General features: G+C 40.4%; 1 protein-coding gene across 1 annotated transcript in view; it reads left to right on the forward strand.

Annotated features, from left to right (window-relative positions):
• Positions 1 to 18607, forward strand: part of KCNH5 (potassium voltage-gated channel subfamily H member 5) — a 153108-nt gene that overhangs the window by 101597 nt on the left and 32904 nt on the right. Inside the window, exon 9 of the mRNA XM_027674189.1 lies at positions 10613 to 10865. Coding sequence (XP_027529990.1) covers positions 10613 to 10865 — 253 coding nt within the window. The remainder of the gene's footprint in view (positions 1 to 10612; positions 10866 to 18607) is intronic.

The raw sequence follows: 18607 nt of genomic DNA on the forward strand, positions 1-18607 counted from the left end.
ATACACATCAGCTTAAATTAGGCAGTCAAGCTTCAGTAACCATGATTTCCCTCCCAAGAACTAAAAAGTTTCCAAGGGAGGGTAAGGAAGCATCATGACAGATTAATATCTTGAAATATCTAGTGCTTACACAGCTTTGAAGTTCTTTCCTCAGTTGAATCTATTGGGCAATATGGGAGATGATGCAGATTGTTCAGGGAGGCCAAGATGAAGTGTCTACACTAAAAAATTTAGTCTTACATCATGCTGATGCAGCAGCAGTTCTCTTATTAATCATCTGCTGTGAAATGCAGTTTACCGTCATAAATACAACTGCTTTAAGTAACAAAGATTTTTATTTCTTTGATTCTTGTGCTTCAGTATTCCATGTTCTTTAATATGTTAACTTCTTACACACTAATACCCTAACTTCCCAATCCTGATTCATACGCTGTTGAGTGAGCTTTCATATTGCAAACTACTGTAAATGCATTCAATCCTATTGTGTAAACTTCAAACCTCGTGAAATTCAACTTTCATTTGCATTTATCTCCTTGCAGTTAAGCCAGAGTCCTGTGTTAACCCACTACAGTTTCATTAGATTTTAATGATGCTTTGCAGTTAATTAGGAGAACCTATGCTTTAATTACTGAAATTTCCTTCTATAGTTTCCGCATGTCCGGTTTTATAGATTATAAAAATGCAGTTAGAGCCCTAATTTTCAATTCATGGTAAGCAGTGTTCTCTGGTCTGTAAGATGGAGCGGCTGCTTAGCGAGATAATTAATATGCCTGTAAAATCTGTGACTTAGGATTTTAACAGTTTTTCCTTGGTGAAGACTTGCCTAAACATAGGCTTGAATCCAAAACCTATTTAAAACAGTGGAAGGATTTCAGGAACCTCTACATCTGGACATCAGTAGTTGCAGCTAATCGAGCTTCCCACAAAAGCCCATGTTACAGAAGAGCAGAGACAAGATAAACGTAAGAACTTGAGCACTGGTTTGAACATTTTGGTGTTTTGTGTCCCTTACAACCTGCAAGTCTGCAAAAGCAACAGCACCTGTGGCCTGTAGTGCCTGCACAGAACATCACAGGGTCTGTAAGGAGTGTAGGGATCAGGCAGTTTGCTTTCTGCTGCAGGAGAAAGCTTTGTCTTTAGCAAAAGATTGGAAAGCTGTGACGTAGCCAGTCTTCCTACATTTATCTCCACTCAGGAAGGTGTTATGATGTGCTTCACCAAAACAAATGAGGAAATGTTGTAAATCCCAGCTGAAAAATCATAGAAACAGTGGTACAGTCCCAGAGATTAGTCATCTAGGGTGGATTGTTTCTCTTGCCTTAGTTCCTTCATTACCCCTTCAAGCCCTGCCATAAGATCCTCTGCACTTAAACTGAATCTGTCTGTACCAAACTCAGAGCAGGCAAGTGGCTGTGAATACACTACAGGGACCTTCAAGGTGCCCAGTGTCAATTCAGATTTATTACTGTAGATAATTAGTGGGGCTAATGGGACTACACTGCACCTGCAGCTGAGCTGCTAAGTCCAGATAGTGCTCCAACATAGGTTGGAAGAGGGGGTTATTGTCCCAGGTTTTGAATTGTTTTTCTGCACTGCTTTGTCTGACAGCCTGTCAAAGCTCCAGTAGTGACATTCTGACCAGTCTGTTGTCTGGATATATTTGCCTCACACGATTTCCCATTCTCCCTAATTTTTATTAACTTTTCATTAAGCTTCTTATTATCTTGCAAAACATGTGTACTCATGACACATGATAATTAGTGAGGAATTTCAGCTTTTCATTTTCCATCAGACAGCTCAGACAGTTTCCATCATCCAAGGGTGTTTTTCAACCTAACATACACGATTACATCCTAAATTGTTCCAAATATATCTGCATTGTCACTTTGGAATGTGTTTTGCAACATCATTTGCCACAAATTTATAATACATTTCATTCATTCAGTCAGGATGTTGAAATGGCTTTGTTTTGAAACCCAAATTCAAAGAACAAGAAGGAAGAATGAGTGTTACAGTAGTTTCCTATGGTGTTGAACCATCCTAGTATTGATGGAGTAAAAGTAAACACACGTGCCTGTGTTTCTTTGATAACTAAAGATTTTAAATACATATACTTGAAATTAAAACATAAGTTAGTAACTTGATTGGAATTACTACCACTTCGCATGTGTTGTTTTGTTGCCTCAGATCTCAAATATTTATCCTTGAATGACACACTCAGTGTGTAGTCCCAAACAAACTCTTGGCTGAAACTGATGAGTCCTAAGGTGGGAACTCAAGGCAAAGTGGAAGTCACCATGGAGGAGGTAAAATGAAAATGTAGCCCTTGCTGCTTGTGTAGCAAGATGTCCAAAACAAAACTTTGTCTTAAAGCCCCAGTCTGCTTTTCTTGTGTGTGGGAGAGGACTTGGTCTCCCACACTGAAGTGCCAGTGCTTTAAGCTCAGAATTTTGGATTCCCCAATCTCCTTGAGAATAGCTCATCTTCAAATCCTGCCTTCAAACCACAGCACCTCAGCCTGTCTCTGAGTGTTCACAAACAAGGAATTAACAATGACACTAAAAGCATTAGCATATTTATTATTATAACTTAAGGGGAAGCAAGTGGCCTCTGATCCATAATCTTAAATCACTTAGCCATGAGAGCCCTCCTCTTGACAACTGGGATGATATATGTAATACATGCACATGGACTCTTCTCCTGGTGTAACAGTGGCTCAAACAAGATGGAATTTATTTTTTTTTTTAATCTTTAATGATACAGATTTCAGAGTTATTCATCTAATAATGAGCAGGGGTAAAAACATGACAAACTTGAGAAGCCTTTAAACTCTAAACAGTATCTCTCATCCATCCAAACCTGTTTTTTTGGGGTTCTTTTTGTTAGAGGTAAAAAAGAGGCTCTGTATATGACCATTTACAAGCAGCTGAATAAAATCTTTATGGTAGTAATTTGATATATGAAACACACTGAATTCCAATCTCTTAGTTTTTATTAAAATCTCCAGGCAGCAAATGAGAAATTTATAGATATTAGCTCTTCTGTAGGAAATAGGTCATTATCCATGAAAGCAGAACAACCATTAACTAACATGCAGGTGTTTCAAGGTCTTATCTAATGATAACACTCTGAAATGTCAGTAAAACCCAAAGATTTTCTCTTCTTGACCTCTGTGCTGTTGTATGGCTTAGAATTTGCTCAGAAAGCAATTAAATAAATGTCTATCATGTTTTAACAGTCGTTTCCTTCAGAAAAGCCATAGGTTGAAAGAGAAAAAAGGCATCTTATTTAGTTTCAACCTGAACATCAATGGCAGTTGGGATAATGAGAGCCAATTTCACATTGCACTGACTGAAATGGAAATCATGAGAAAATAACACAGTATTAAAACTATTCGCTGCTGGCCCCCTAAGCTTTCATACAGGAGAGATGGGTTTATGGTAAATAGACACAGGTTGTACCTTCATTAAAAGTTAATTTACACAAGGACATTGCAGTTTATTCATGTTTGCTGTTAATAAGATCTTCAAGAGCCGTAGAAATAATTAGTGATACCCTGAGACACGTAGAGGAATCAGGCTGCCATAGAGGAATCAGGCTGCCATTCCCACCATGTCCCATCACATAGAGGTGTCTGTAAGTGCTGGCTGGATTTCCTCGTGGAAGACCAGGGTAGAAGGCTTCCAAGACTCATGGCCAAAGAGAACTTCTACAAAATTAGCTGTAACAGCTGCATGCAATTCCCTGCTGCAAAGGGAAGGTAAAAATCGTTTGGACAAGTATTTTTGTTTCGTTGTAGAGGCGAGGTTGTTGGTCGTTCCTTGCAGATCGGGATGAGGTGAACAAGAAGTCGTCCCTCACCTCACAGAGCTGAGCTAGGACCAGGTACAGTGTGAATCCACGGTTCTTTGGAGAGCGGGATGCAGGAGAGACGGTCAAGGTCTCCCTGTCCTTCACACAGGTCCGTGAGCGGGGCCTGTGCACCGGTGGGGCTTTCTGTTTCCCCTTTATGGATAGCATGGATTATTTACCTCCTGTATGCACTCTGCAGAGCCAGGAAAGGCTATCCACAATTATCTCTGACTCTTGGATGTATATCTTGGATATACTATCTTGGGACTGATACAAAATGAGCTGTGAACCTGTCATGCTTGAGAAAAAGCCAGGAATATGGAACAGCTCACAAGCTTATTTCCCGGGGGAATAAGTGCCTGAGTGGATGGGTCAGGCATTTTCCTGAGCGCTGCCACCAAAGGGATGGAGCAGACAAGGGGCTGTCTATTCCAGAGACCACATCTTGGGGAAGGTCTTCTCCAGATCTCTTTTCATTCTTAATTTCCTTGAATGTCTTTACATAATGATGGATGTTTGAAAATAATGCCACCTCCAGAAGGAGCTCAAAATAAAATAATTCACTGATCGATTTCCTTCTTCCAAGGGTGACCTTTGTGCCAGAAGATGTTGCTCCAAAAACTGTTGTGACTTGAGAAATCCCTTGATGTATGCCATATTCTTTCTGATGTTTCTTTTTCTTCTTTTATCTAAAAAGTTGATTTTTAATGACAGATTTCCCTGTGGTCTGCTATCGTTTGCCCCATTAGAAGGCCCTGCTATATTTTTGCTTGGTACAGATATTACAACAAAACTGAAAACAATAAAACCTCTGAAAGTACAACCCCTTGGCAACCTGGGATCTACTACCTTGGATCATCAGTGGATGTGACTAGTGTGCCACACTTTTCAGTGCATTAGACAAGCCAATAGCCCCTTTGCTGGTGAACCACTTGATTCCTTAAAAGAGGCATAGTGATGCCTCTCATCTTCCTCTGATTTTCAAACCCCTAGCCAGATTCTGTCTGTGTTGACAAGATGGAATTTAATGGACTCTACAGCCAATTTCTTGGGATTTTCTTAATGTCTCTTATTCATGTTACTCGGCTAAAAAACCCACTTAATTTTGTTACTACACCACCAAATCTATCCATTTTAATCACTGGTTCAGCTCATTTATTATTAATAAGAAAACAAGCCAGACTCAACTTAGACATGATTTTCAAATCGTGATTTCTGAGCATTTAAATCTAAATGACCTTGGATTCTATTGCAATTAAAACAGAGCACACCGTTACTGCTGAAATTCAGTTCTTAGTGCCAAGATATTCAGTGATGTATTAAAGATTACCCTAAAGCATGCAGGGTTAATTACTGCTCAGCTCCATATATCACCTCCGAGTTACTTACAAAATTACCTGATTATTACAGGAAAATGCTCTGTGATTTGCCAATCCGCTGTTTTCTTACCTTTGCCTCTTTGGCCTCCATCCAATGCCAAATGTAACACTTTTGGCCAGGCCTGAAAAAGAATTCAACATTCAAGTAAGCCAAATCTTTCTAAAAATCTGAGTAACTAGTGAGTATTGTGGGGTTTTTTTGGAAAGAATTGACCTTGATTGTGGCCGCTGAATATGTCTGAAAACCCAGAGTGGCCTTTCTCCACAAAATAAAAAGAGCTATCTGTGGTCTCGAATGGGTAAGAAGTTGGAGGAGTTTATTATATGTATTTTCAAAGCTGACATTCTTAGTGTCTCTGATATTTGTTACAGTTATTCATTTAGGAAACAGTCCTTGTTGTTACAGACTGTCTAAGCTCTTTGCTTGAGTATCAACCAACATGTTCCCTACTTACAACCCCCAGAAATTGACAATCCTGTGTGCTGAAAGAGGATTGACAATAGATAATGTTCGTGATTCACTGGCCTCTGCCCTTTTTGTTAACAAGTCTTAACAGATTCTGTAATATCTGCTAAGCCATCCTGTAGTGTTATCCAGCTGGGGAAGGTTTTTTAACAAATACTTAAACCTGTAAACCCATCCTAAAAGATATTGTTTGGACATGCTCTTAATCTGTACAGTTTCTGTTTTGATTCATTTGCTTTTCTTTGACTTTTTTTTATAATCTCTGCTCCCTGTAGAGTTCTTTGAGCTGTTCTAGGGGCTTATCTTAAACTGCCTGACCATGCTGAGGGAGTTAAAAAATCAGATGGAAACTCCTCCTTGGGAATTTAATTCCCACCGCCTTACAGATCTCGAACTGAAAAGACAATGAGACCCTGCGGGTCTTCCAGAGCTGGTTGCTGTCCCAATCTCTAGCAGCACCCACAAGCTGTTCACTCACCATCAGCATTTTACATATACCATGGAGTGCTCTAGAGATGATGATGGTGTTGAGTCTCTGCATTGGGTGTCACGTTGGGGTCTGTGCCAGCTGGGTGCCAGCTGGTGATGGCAGAGCTCAGCAATTGTCTTATACTGGCTTTGAGGAGGTTTTGATTTCTGTGCAGAGAGGGAAAATGATAAATGTTATTCTGTGCTTTACTTTCTCCTCTCTCAGCTTTGTAGTAGTTCAAGTCTTTGTGGATACATGTGTGCTGTTCATGTGTGACACGGAGCCTTGCTCCTTTTCTGGTGGAGTCACAGTTTATACAGCCAGCAAAGATTTTCCTCTGGGTAGAATTCAGACCTCTCCTCTGATTTTGCACTGATACACAGCAGGCTCTGTTCTTTCATGTTGCTTGGATGCATATGGGAAAGATGACTGCAAAGTCTGTGGCTACAGATTTATTACAGAGCAACTTCTGTAGCAGCACAAGCATCTGGTCCCGGCAGACTTCCCGCTCCAAGTCGTGAGCTCCAAACCCATCAGTTACTAAAGCATTGCTGTCAGTGACCTTAATATCCTGCTTGCCTTATAAACTGCAGGTTTCACTGAGAAAGGTCTTCAAATCTCTAAGGAAATTTCCTCTTAAGAAATTTGTCTTGGTGGTTTTTGCTGCGCTGCTGAAAGAACACACAGGGTAGAACAAATGTCCCAGCTGAACTTTGGTTCTATTAACATGATGTGTTTGAGGCATTTCCTTTACAGTGAAAAAAGTGACTAAGCATTACAGAGTATCCTTTCCCTTCAACTAAATTTCTTTTTTACACCCATGTGTGTGCATTTTGACACCATTTGGACTCAGGGACAATCATGTTGCTTCTAGTTTGTGTCTTTTTAGTTGCATGCTGCCTTAAAAATGCTGAGATCTCAGTAAGAGCATTTCACAGTAAGAATGTCCAATTCTTGTCAATAAGGGATCATTTTCAGATGAATATTTGTCTGAATTCGAAGTGCTCATTTTCTGATCTTAGGGTCTTTGGACTATTTATCTTTAGCTTCCAAATGCCTCTGTGTGATCCTGTATCTCATTATGTGTTCTCTTTGGAAGGATGAAAATTACTACTTACTGTAATCTGTGTCACCAACAGCCCCCTTGTACAGTACAAGGAATAGAGAAGTTGGTGGCATCTGTGAGACTCCTTCTGAATTCATGATACTGGTATTTGTAAACACAAAAAGAAGTGCTGCGAGACAGGTTGGAGCTCATGGAGCCCTTGGAGCATACAGAAAACATGTAGCTGAATGTTGCAATTCTCTATCTTTGCTCTCTTTTTTTCCCTACATATATCTACATTTATCTCTGGTAGTCAACAATACCTTGCCATATCTTTTAATGTTAAATATTTCTTTTAGTTTTCATCTGTTTAACTCTCTGTTCTCCATACCTGTGTAGCAGGCAAGAAAACTCAAATTAACAGTATTTGTTCCTGGCTAACTCTTGGATCATTACTCATTTAGTGCTGTACTAGTTGATAAGTGATATCTTCATTTGTCTACATACAATGACATGCCATTAGGAGAATCACTTTATCATGATACCAGAAAATTTCTGAATTATGCTTTTTAAGGTGGGCTTTTTCTGTGCAATGGAATTTTTTCCGTTTCTTCATATTAGAGTGCGTGATGATACATATGTTTGTTGTGTGTCTATAAAAAGAGCAATTCTTCGAGTGCTCACTTTTAATACTCTGTATATAAGTCTGTATCTGTGAGGAAATAGTATGCTGCTTTGCAGCCAAGTGGCTTTTATTCTTGAGGGACTCAATTACTTTGCATTCCAAAAGACAAAGGGGCCTGGAACATCTCAGAATCTTACAGGAACAACTTCTGCAATAGTTTAACCAATTTTTCCTGCAGTTTGGAAGCTTAAAAGATAAAATTCAGTAATCAGTCACATATGAACACAGACATTTTTCTTAAGAGCAGTGTTTGAGAATTCCTGGCATGACCTTGTTAAAACCACTTACATTTTTGAAAGTATTAAAGGGACATAAAAAACTTATAACCATCATTTAGGCGCAAGAGTAGATAAAAATGTTAAAAATCATCAATCATGGTACAAAAGAAAGCAGAATTTTTCATTAAGTTACTATTAAGATGAAGAAAGATGGCATGTTTCTGTTTTATAATAAAGACAAACTTTCTGTTTGATCCAAAAGTAGGGCCTAGATGAAACAATCACTTTCCAAAGTAATCTTTGTTTTTTACTGAAAAACTAAGGTGGGCCCATATTTCTAATGATAAATGGAATGACTCAGGAAAATAGAAGTTTGTGAAATTGACATCTGTCCCTAATAAAATTATGGAAATGTGTTACAGAATATGGTCAACAGTGACTCAGACAAGACATTACTACTAATGCAAATGATGGTTTATGGAGAATATGTCTTGTCAAATGTGTTTATTATTAATTTTTATGATAAAACACACTTATGCAGGGTATTTTAATGTGTTCTGTACAGCATTTTGTTACAGAAAAATATAATTAACTCAAATTGACTTACTCTGTGTTAAATCAAATAAAAAAATAATTATGTTGTAGCTCTGGGAAGGTGGTTGTAAGTGAGAAAGCCTCATGCAGGGGGAAGTTTCCTGAAGAGATACTGTGCTTCATAGTGTTAGACACAAAATGCATCATCTATCTCTCTTGTTTTTCTTAGGATGAGATTGAGAAATGACCTGATCATTTTCTATAAACACCTGCATGTGGGAGAGATTCCTGATGATTGCAGGTCTTTTACCTGAGCAAGATGATAAGATTCTCTGGCTGTTGGCTGAAAACTAAAAAAGAAATCAGTTCAGAAACAACATGCTTTGAAAGAAAGAGTAGCTATCCCCTGAAACAACTACCCTATATAATTTGAAAACATTAAATCAAGGCCTTGTAGGCTATAATTTTACCAGGTATTCTGGAATTGATGTGAAAATTGTTAATGCAAGAGGTTAGTGCAGATGGTTGTAGTAGCCCCTTCTCACCTCAGACTGTTACAGTACAGATTATAGGAGAATAACTTGTATTACACCTTTTTGCATTCATTATGTCTTTGACTGCAAAGGAACTTTGATATATTTAAATAAGGAAAGGACTAAATATTATTATTAAAACAGAAGCTGTTTATTCTTTTCACATACTATGTTTTAGGACCTTTATGCTATATGCTATATGCTTTGCAATAGTGAGTTTTATACCTCTTCTTCATTGAGTAGAAATTAAAATTGTGGCTTTACTTCATTATTAACATGACCATTTGCCTCAAGCTCAGTCGGGGTTACCAGAGTCTCTCTCTGCTAATATTCAGTGGTCAACTCATTGACCTAATGTCCCTGTCTCCCTCACTATCTGCAGAGTGAGCTGCCAAATTAATTCCCTACAATGAGAAATTAAGCAGTACTATCGATTTGCAGTCTTCTTTATATGAGACTTCCAGAGTGCTCTTAGTCTCATGCTCTTTTCTGATGATTTGTCCTAGAAAAACATTGAAAGGTTTTATATGTTTCTCAGTGCAATTAGCACTGAGAAATTTGAGGGTTATAAGGACGTTAGAGTGTTCAGGAGGATGTGCAAATATTAAGCACACAGTTTACAAACCTAACAAGACCCACAGGTTTTCACTTTCTTTCTTCAGGTGTATTTGTGTTCCTGTTTCAGTAGGGAAAGCTATTTAAGGTAAGAAACTAGCTGAAGGTCTTATTTAATTGGTCTGCTATGGAGATTGTCTTCATGTTCACAGGACAGCTTTTCACTCACCTTTACTTTACATTTCATAAGATTTCATTATACTTCCTTTTTCTTCTAATCTCCTTGGATTTTCTAGTCTGTAAGCCCTCCTGGGCAGGTTATTCCTTATATGTCTCACTGAAACTGAACCCTGGGTGTGTCTGGATACATGTCGGTAAGTGGTCACCTACTTTAAGACTTTTGAGACCTGGGTTTTTTGGCTGTGAACAAAATGTGGTGTTTTCTATTGTGAGTGGTCTGTCTCTGCATGTCTTCAAGGTCCTTCAGCTCTGTGCTCCTGCAAGGACTGAGCATGGCAGCAGGAGGATAGTCTGGGCACCAAGTCTGGAGGGATAACCACAAACAGAGCATAGTAGCGCCACGTGCAATTCTGGAAAACCAAGTGTGAAAGCTGTTAGGGATGAGCACAGTGTAACAGAATAGTCCCATCTTCCACATCACCCTTTCAGCTGCAATGAAAGCAGTAGATGGACAGAAAAAGATTACCCTGAAATCAGGATAAAACTCCCACCAGAAGCTTTATGAAATGATGGGATGAATGGACTTCAAAATCCACCCCCAGGGAGATCTTCAGATCCATCCATTGGGTTATTTCATAAAGCAGCGGCCTGGTGTCACGTTCCCAGCTGACTGTTTTCCGTCTTTCTCTTGCTCAGGTTCTCTCAATTTGCCCAAAGGACATGAGGGCAGATATTTGCGTGCACCTGAACCGGAAGGTTTTTAATGAGCACCCGGCCTTCCGGCTGGCCAGCGACGGCTGCCTGCGGGCCCTGGCCGTGGAGTTCCAGACCATCCACTGCGCCCCGGGGGACCTCATCTATCACGCTGGGGAAAGCGTTGATGCTCTTTGCTTCGTGGTCTCAGGATCCTTGGAAGTCATCCAGGACGACGAGGTGGTGGCTATTTTAGGTACAGTGATCTCTGTTGAAATGCTTCTGGTTTGTATGTATTTTCCTTTTGCTTAGTTTCGAATATTAACTAGTCTTGCTTAACATCAGCTGGGACTACAGGAGGCTGGTAGTTGTCGTAAGATGGAGATACTGTGTCTCCAGAGATCCTACTCTAGAAGCAAATCCTTCATCTTTTATGCCATTGGGAATGCTCTTTCTGCCCAGTATGGCTCAGTGGTCACAGTTGCAGTGTCTCTGAGCAGAATAGAATGGCATCTGTGTGCTTGACATCTTTTAAATAGCCTGTTGGAGGAAATGCACATTGCTTAATATTACTCTCTCAGGAGGATTTCCACATTAACCTTCACGCTGGGATTTTCATTCTAGCCCGGAATAACACCTGCAACAGTCTCTATAAAGAAGCAAAATTGTCACTTGTAGTGAACTGCCTGTACAGAAAATAAATGGTCTGATCTGACCTTGCAAAGAGATAGGGTCACACCATGTGTCAAGCCACAGTCATGACAAGTTCTGAGTGATGGGGGAGCTCCAGGTTAACCACCCTGTCACCCCACTGTGCTGTCTGGTTTGCCAGCAGCAGGTGGGAGAGAGACTAATGCAGACTCCTTGCTAGCTTGTATGGGATTGGGATGGTTTAGCAGATGGTGGGATTGAGTGGTCAGCATGGGTGTTGAGGCAGCGATCCTCCTCAGAGGCAGAACCATGTAGAGGAAAACCATCCAGAACCTGTCTTGTCTGGTTAAAATCGACCCATTTATTGTAGAACTCATATCCTGTTGAATATTTGCCTTCTCTTAAACTGGAGCTGTGACTCCCTGTGGCCAAATCCAGTGGGTTCCTGGTTCCTGGTCCGAGGGGGTCTCTCACAGCGCACTGAAGCTCTGTACTGCTTCTTCTCTGTAAGGGTGGCTTCAGAGGGCTCTGTAAGTCTCTCTTATATCTCCTGGGGAATGATCACTTGGAGATAAAAGATTACACTTGGGAGTTGTGCTGATATGTGGAAAGAGAGCAGAGGGAGCCAACACTAGTCATGAGTCAGACTTCAGCTCCTTCCCAACCGGCAGCAAGAGTAAGGAGAGGAGGAATGAGGACAAGCATGTAGCTGAAAAAGACTCCTGGCATTTCCCTAAAAGCCTGTGTATGTGTGTCTGGGACTGGGGTGGGATTGGGCAGTGTGCAGGTGTGTGGATGAGGCTGCATGGGGATGGCTTCCCCAGGGCATCACTCGGATCCTCCCAGCTGGAGAGTATGAACTTGGGAAAACACACATCCATACTCTTTTCAAATACCTGCTGCACCTTTCTGTATTCTAGTGTACACTTAGGTTTTGAAAAAAAGAGAGATTTAATGTAAGAATGAATCTGCTTCCATACTGAGATGTGAAATCCTTATGATGAAAGCTCCTAAATCAATAAGTATTCCTTGTATTTCAGCTCACTGGGCCATTTCAATTTTATTATTAATCTCAGTGATGATATATTTGCTTACAGTTATTTAAAAAACAAAAGCTTTAAGAGTAAGTAGCAGCTTTTGAATAAATAAATGGTTTTTATGGTGAAAACAATAAATATGTAATTTACTGAACTAGGAGCCATCACTAAATAGATTGCATGCAAAACTTCATCGCATTTATTAATGAATATTGTACGTTTCGAATGACAGTAAGAACTTTTTGTTTCTACCTTTTAGATGTAGTAAATCTGGTATCCATGTTAATCCCCATTTGGCTAGAGAGACTTTTAACATTATCTAGTTAAAGTGAATTACCTTTGATTACCAAAATTGCCTTTGATTCTCTCTGCTGAGGTGCGATCCCATGACTCAGAGCTGTGTTCGTCGTGTACTACAGGGATTGGCAGAATGTGCAAATGTAACTTAAAGCAAGATAAACTGCTACCTCTAGTCGTAGAACACACTGAAGAGTCTTTTTATGCTCTGACAGATTATTTAGCAGAATAGTGAACTGAGTAATTATGGGATGTTGTATCCTAAAAATTCACTTGTGGAAGAAAATCTCTCCCAGATGTAGTTGCAAAGGCATTTATAGTGGCAGCTGTGGCAGCTGAAATAGCGACTGCAGATCAGACAGTGAAGAACATAATTTTTATTGATCTGTTCTGCTTTGAGAAGTTCAAGCACAAGGAATGTGAATCTGCCTAAGGGGGAGAGCAGGTTTAAAAACCTCTGCCTAATGTGAAAACCTCAATATTCAAACCTTTGAATGCTCCAAGCATCTGCCATCATGCTGGTTTTCCTAGGGAAAGTCAACTTGCAGGACTGTACTATCAGTCTGTCCGTCCTTTCCATGCCCCAGAAGTAACCTAGAGTGGAAATGTGATAAGTATCCTTTGGAAACTTGTCGTCATTAATTTCCTCTATGAGAGCAGGAACGTGCAGGACATGCTGTCTGCCAGCCTATGCTCCTTGCAGAGGAAATAACAGTGTAGTGTGATTTAATATAGGAGTGTGTTATTTTCCTTGCTTAAAGAAAGAAAGAGAGAGAGAGAGCTGTCTTTTTTTTTTTTAACCATGCTCACCTGCAGATGGATTGCTTGGTGTATTTTTAAATGTGGAATATCCTAGACAAGTGAATCAGGTAGGGACATCAGAATGGGTTGAGAACCATCGTATTCCATCTCTTACATTCATGTTTCTGTCCAAAGTGCAGGGCTTCATCCTCCCTCAGGTCCCAGCATGAATCACTCCATGATGTCGCTGCTTTTCCCCTTCTTGATCTTCCCTTATCATGTTCCCTTCCCTCGCAGCCACGGTGAGCTGGCACATCCACTGTCTCCCTGCCTGCTGAAAGGATGTCCTCAGGAGACTTGGCATGCCAACCAGGTGCTTTCCTCAGGCTCCACCATCCTTTTATTCAGCAGCACTTTTCCTGACTCAGTGGCCCCACCTTTGGTGTTTCTTGTGCTTGAAAGCAGATGAAGCCTAGTGATTGACAGGGCAACTTGCAGCACTGTGACATTTTGTTCTCCCCTGGTTTGGTTTTGTTCTCATTTGTGCATAATTAAATGCCCAGACACTGCAGTAACCAGCATTACAGAAACATGTACAGTAAGAGAATGGCTCCAATTGTAGATCTGCAGTTTATAGGACTCATTAATGGAGATAGCCAGGTGCCCCATTATGTTTCCCTCATTAGTTGCCTCCATTTCTCCAAGCCAGTCTCTCACCTTTTGCAGGTGCTGGCTGCTGCTGTAGCAGAGGGTGCATCTGTGCAGAGCTGGTGTGATGGGGTGCTGATATACACTGGAGGAAAGAAGGCACGGACTCATCTGCAGTCTCCAGGATAATGGAGAAGGGCAAACAGTCTTGTCTCTAATTATCAAAACTTTCCCAGCAAGCGAGGTGACCCTGAGAAGGCACATCAGTGATTTTCCACCATCTCAGGCAGGAGTAAACAATTTAACTGCCACTGCTCTGCACAGGGAGGTGTTTTCAGCGAAGAATCTCAGGAAGGACTGGGGGTTTGGAGTCCCCAGGCTAATGCAAAGAGGCATCAACAACCAGAGAGCACCTAATAATTGTCCCTGCTGCAATTAACCCGAATTTGCACCTGATGAGGAGTTTCACATAAATGGCAATGCAAGCCAAGGGGCTCTGGAAGCTGCTTTCCAGCTCCTGCTATTTGCACAGCTGGCTGTGTAAGTTGCACAGTAACTTTAACTGGGCATATTGATTAACAAGGTTTAAAGAAGTAGTTTTTTTCAGCAGAAAAATAATGACCCACCACGTTCAGATGTTGATTGTAGGAATTGATCAAAAATATTGCTCAAGCTGCATAGCGATAAAAATTGGCATCGACCACTGGACTCCTGGTGAGGACTGTTGCTGAGTGAACTCAATTTTGATAGTCAAGCCAGAATGAATATAAATTTAATAGTTCATTTTTCAGCCCCCTTTTGGTCCTGATCCCGTGTGTATTCAGTTAAGTCATTTGCCTTTATGTGTTGCATGTTAACTCTCAGCATATTCTGCATATAATACCAGAGCAACCTGTTGTTTATTGGATTTATTGTTATTAGGCAAGCCAAACCTTATTAAAGGTCTGCTTCATAAATTATTTACAAATGTTTGATCTGGGAAGGGCATATGATGCAGTATCAGAGGAATAAAGGAAAGCAAGTGTCTTCTTGAGTTTGGGATGACAGCCGAAAGGAGGGATGAGTCTTTTTCTGCTCTAAATCCTACATGTGTTTGGAGGTCAAAAGATTAAGTCTCCTACCAAATCACATGGAGAAAAGTTCTTTAGAGGCAGAGAAAGTAGCAGCTCCCATTTAGGTGAGCAGGAGACCCAGGTGCTCCATAGCTCTCATCGAGGGCATTAGTAATTTGATGCTTGGGATCCATGAACCAACACTTTGAGTTTCCATGCCTACACAGCCGGGCATGTGCTTTGTGCAGGACAAGACTGACCATATGTGATGCACTTTATGACATGAAAAACTGTCAGTCCAATTCCATCTCATAGAATCAGTGTGATTTTAATTAGTTTAGTTGCAGCTTGGGTTTCTTCTCAAGTGGAATGAAGGTGGCAGAATTTGCCCCTGTGTCAAATCAACTCTGGATGTTTTATACTGAACTTTTTTTTTGTTTTTTCATGTACAGTCAACCAAGGCAGACTAATTGTGAGCATTTCCCCAGGTTAGTAACATGCACCTGGTAGCAATTTACAGAAAAGCCTGTGTCCTATTTCATCTATAGAAAAGTCCCCTGTGTTCCAATGAGTTAAAGCTCTAAATTAACTAAGAGGAAAATGATTCATAAAGTAAGGGTATGGGGTTTTTTTCAGCTAGCAGAACTGAAATAATTAATGTGATTCAGGCTGTTTTAAAGTGCTGAATCTCAAAGTATTTTGCAAAATACTTGAAGGGTTACTGATCTGAGAATGAGTGTGACGTGCTGCTCTGCACTGTGCAGTTCTTCTTAACTGCCTTGAAATCAGTCAAACCTTGCAGGTCTGGGTTGACATCCGCAGTACCATGTGTAAGATTTAGTCCTGCTGATACTTGTTCAAAAGTGTTATTAGTTCTTACTGACAGACTTGAATTTTTCACATTATTTTGTAAATTTAATATATTTTGTCTCTATCTGCATGGTAGTTAATTATGATAAGAAACATCAATCTTAATTTAGTGCCAGCTGGTGTGTTATAGATGTGATCCACAGCCTCCAGAGTCAGAAAGATTCCTTTCACTGAATTGCAATGTTTTTGAATTAGACCTGCACGCTTCGCTGCCAAAACCAGGAACTCAGAAGTCTTGGCAGCACAAGAAAAGGAAAATTATTTAAAAATCATGAGATATAGTTCTTTTAAATCAGACTAACAGTTTGAGGCAATCGTATTTGCCTTATGAATTTTGAAGGTGGTGGGAATGCTCATGCTTTCAGGTTTATTTCGTCAGTCAGGGAAGATAGAAACTTATTTCGATATAAAATCAAAATGGAAATAACCTGTCTCCAGGAGCTGGGGCTTCTAGAAAGATATGAAGCACTAGGATCCTTGCACTAAAAATGAGAGAGATGAGGGGAGAATATCTTTATGTACCTTGTGCTCTGCTTGCAGAATGCTGGAAGAAAGGTCAGTTTCTTTTGTGCTTCCAGGTGCAGATGTGGAAGGTTGCACTGTGTTAAATAATGCAAAGTACCTTTGCCAGCATGGACTTGGATCTTTGGCACAGTCCCTTGTTAGTATTTCTTTGCTAGAAATGCTTTTTTCTCACATCATTCTGCCCTTTCGCGTGGTCACGTGCAGTCCTGGAGCTGGATTTTCACACTGCTCAGGGATCAGCTCTGATCTGATTTTCAAGGGAGTTGTGGCCCTTCTGGATGCCCCAGGAAAAGACTGAAGTTGAGGATAAAACGTTCACAGGAGCAAGGAGACCTCTCTCACAGCGTAGTGTCATCCCTGCACATCATGGCCGTGCTTACAGGAAGCAGTGATGTCCCCGATGGGAAGTGCACCTGATGAATGGGCACCACTGAATCACCCCCATCTTCTCCAGATCCCCTCTTTAGACAAAAACAACCGTATCAGCTAAGTCCAGAAATCCAGGCAGCCCAGCAGCCTGTCTCCGAAAATGGTCAATAGCAGATGTGCAGGAGAAAGTAGGAATGTGAAGTAAGGAAACAATGATGCTTCCCCAGAATATTCTCCAACCCTCCACTGAATTATATTTCAATTTTATTTCCCCCAGAGGGAAATCTTTAGTGTTTAATAGCCACAGATGGGTTTTATTCCATGAATATATCCCATAATTTTGTAAACCTGTGCAACCAACTCCAATGTCCCATGATAAGCAGCTGCAGAGCTTGCCTACTCCCTGAACCATCATGGAGCTGTTTGCTGCTCTGGGTAACAGGAGCTGATTCCCTCCCTGCTCACTGGATGTCTACATCAGTTTGGGGCACATCTGTCCTGCAGCCAGAAGATATATCCTGCAGATATATAGACACAGATGTATTTGTGTGAATATTGATACCAGTATATGTAATTATGGCTGCACGAACGTGGCATTTGGTCACTGACCTCCACTTGTGTGCATGCTGTCATCACTTCATAGTTAGTGGAAATTAAACTGATTAGATGAACACTTTCTCTACATGATACAGTTTTACTGATTGTGAAGCACCTTCAGGCTTTGCTTTTAATAAGCAAAATAAGATTTGAGTGTATCATGATGGAAAGCCGGCATTATTCATCATCTCCAGCTTTTGCTAGTGTGACTGATGGGACTTGGGAGATGTTTTAAAATGGGGGAAATGCTAGCTGGTCTATTAGCTAAGACTGCACAGAAAAATACTTCATTACCTTAAGAAGAAGTTTTGGTCCCGTTGATGTGTTTTTACCCAGTGCTATTTCCCACCAAGAATTGATTCTTTAACTGCCTGCCTAAACTTTCTTCCAAAGGACCCATCAAGCTCCTATGTCTACTAGGATATTTATTAGCTAAGTTTCTGTCCCCATCTGAAGGAGGACAAATTTTGTCTTTACACATATATATATATGTTTATATTTTTATATATATATATTTATATATATATTTGTGGGTTCTGAGACACTGTTTAACAGGACTCTTTCTTCTGCAAGTTCAAGCACTTTTTCCTTCCATCTGCAATCTCCTGGAGAGTTTCATAAGGCCCTTACGAATTTTTCTGCCTGAAAGGTCCAGGCATGAGGTGCTGTCTGACAAATTGGCAAGTCAGTCCATGGTGCGAGGCTGTGGAGAATATCTGCCCCCTCAAATCTGTGTGGGAGAGTTATTAAAATATAGAAGATAGTGCATAGAAATATCATGACTTATGGCATAGTTAAATGCTGTATGATTGTCTCTAAATATATTTATGCAAATATGCATGATATATGTATGTATATTTTATGTACAGGCATGCATACATAGTACACTGTATTTAGAATGATAGCAGTGTAGCTATTTCAGCAAAAATTATGCCTGTCACCAACACCCTACACATCTTCTGTTTTCCATGGTTCTTTCAGTCCTCAAATCCAAGTTTTTATGATCTTAGAGGTCTTTTCCATCTCAAATGAGTCTATAGTTCTATAGATGTGACGCTTAGGGGCATGGTTTAGTGGTGGATTGGACAGTGCTGGGTCAATGGTTGGGTTTGATGATCTTAGAGGTCTTTTACAACCCAAAGAATCCTTATTCTTTGATTCCGTGATTCTATCCTTACACCCATGTTTCTGCCAGCTTTAATCCAGCAGTG

Source organism: Neopelma chrysocephalum, unplaced genomic scaffold (genome assembly GCF_003984885.1).
Source record: "Neopelma chrysocephalum unplaced genomic scaffold, ASM398488v2 Primary Assembly neopelma1_24, whole genome shotgun sequence".
Classification (NCBI taxonomy): Eukaryota; Metazoa; Chordata; class Aves; order Passeriformes; family Pipridae; genus Neopelma; species Neopelma chrysocephalum.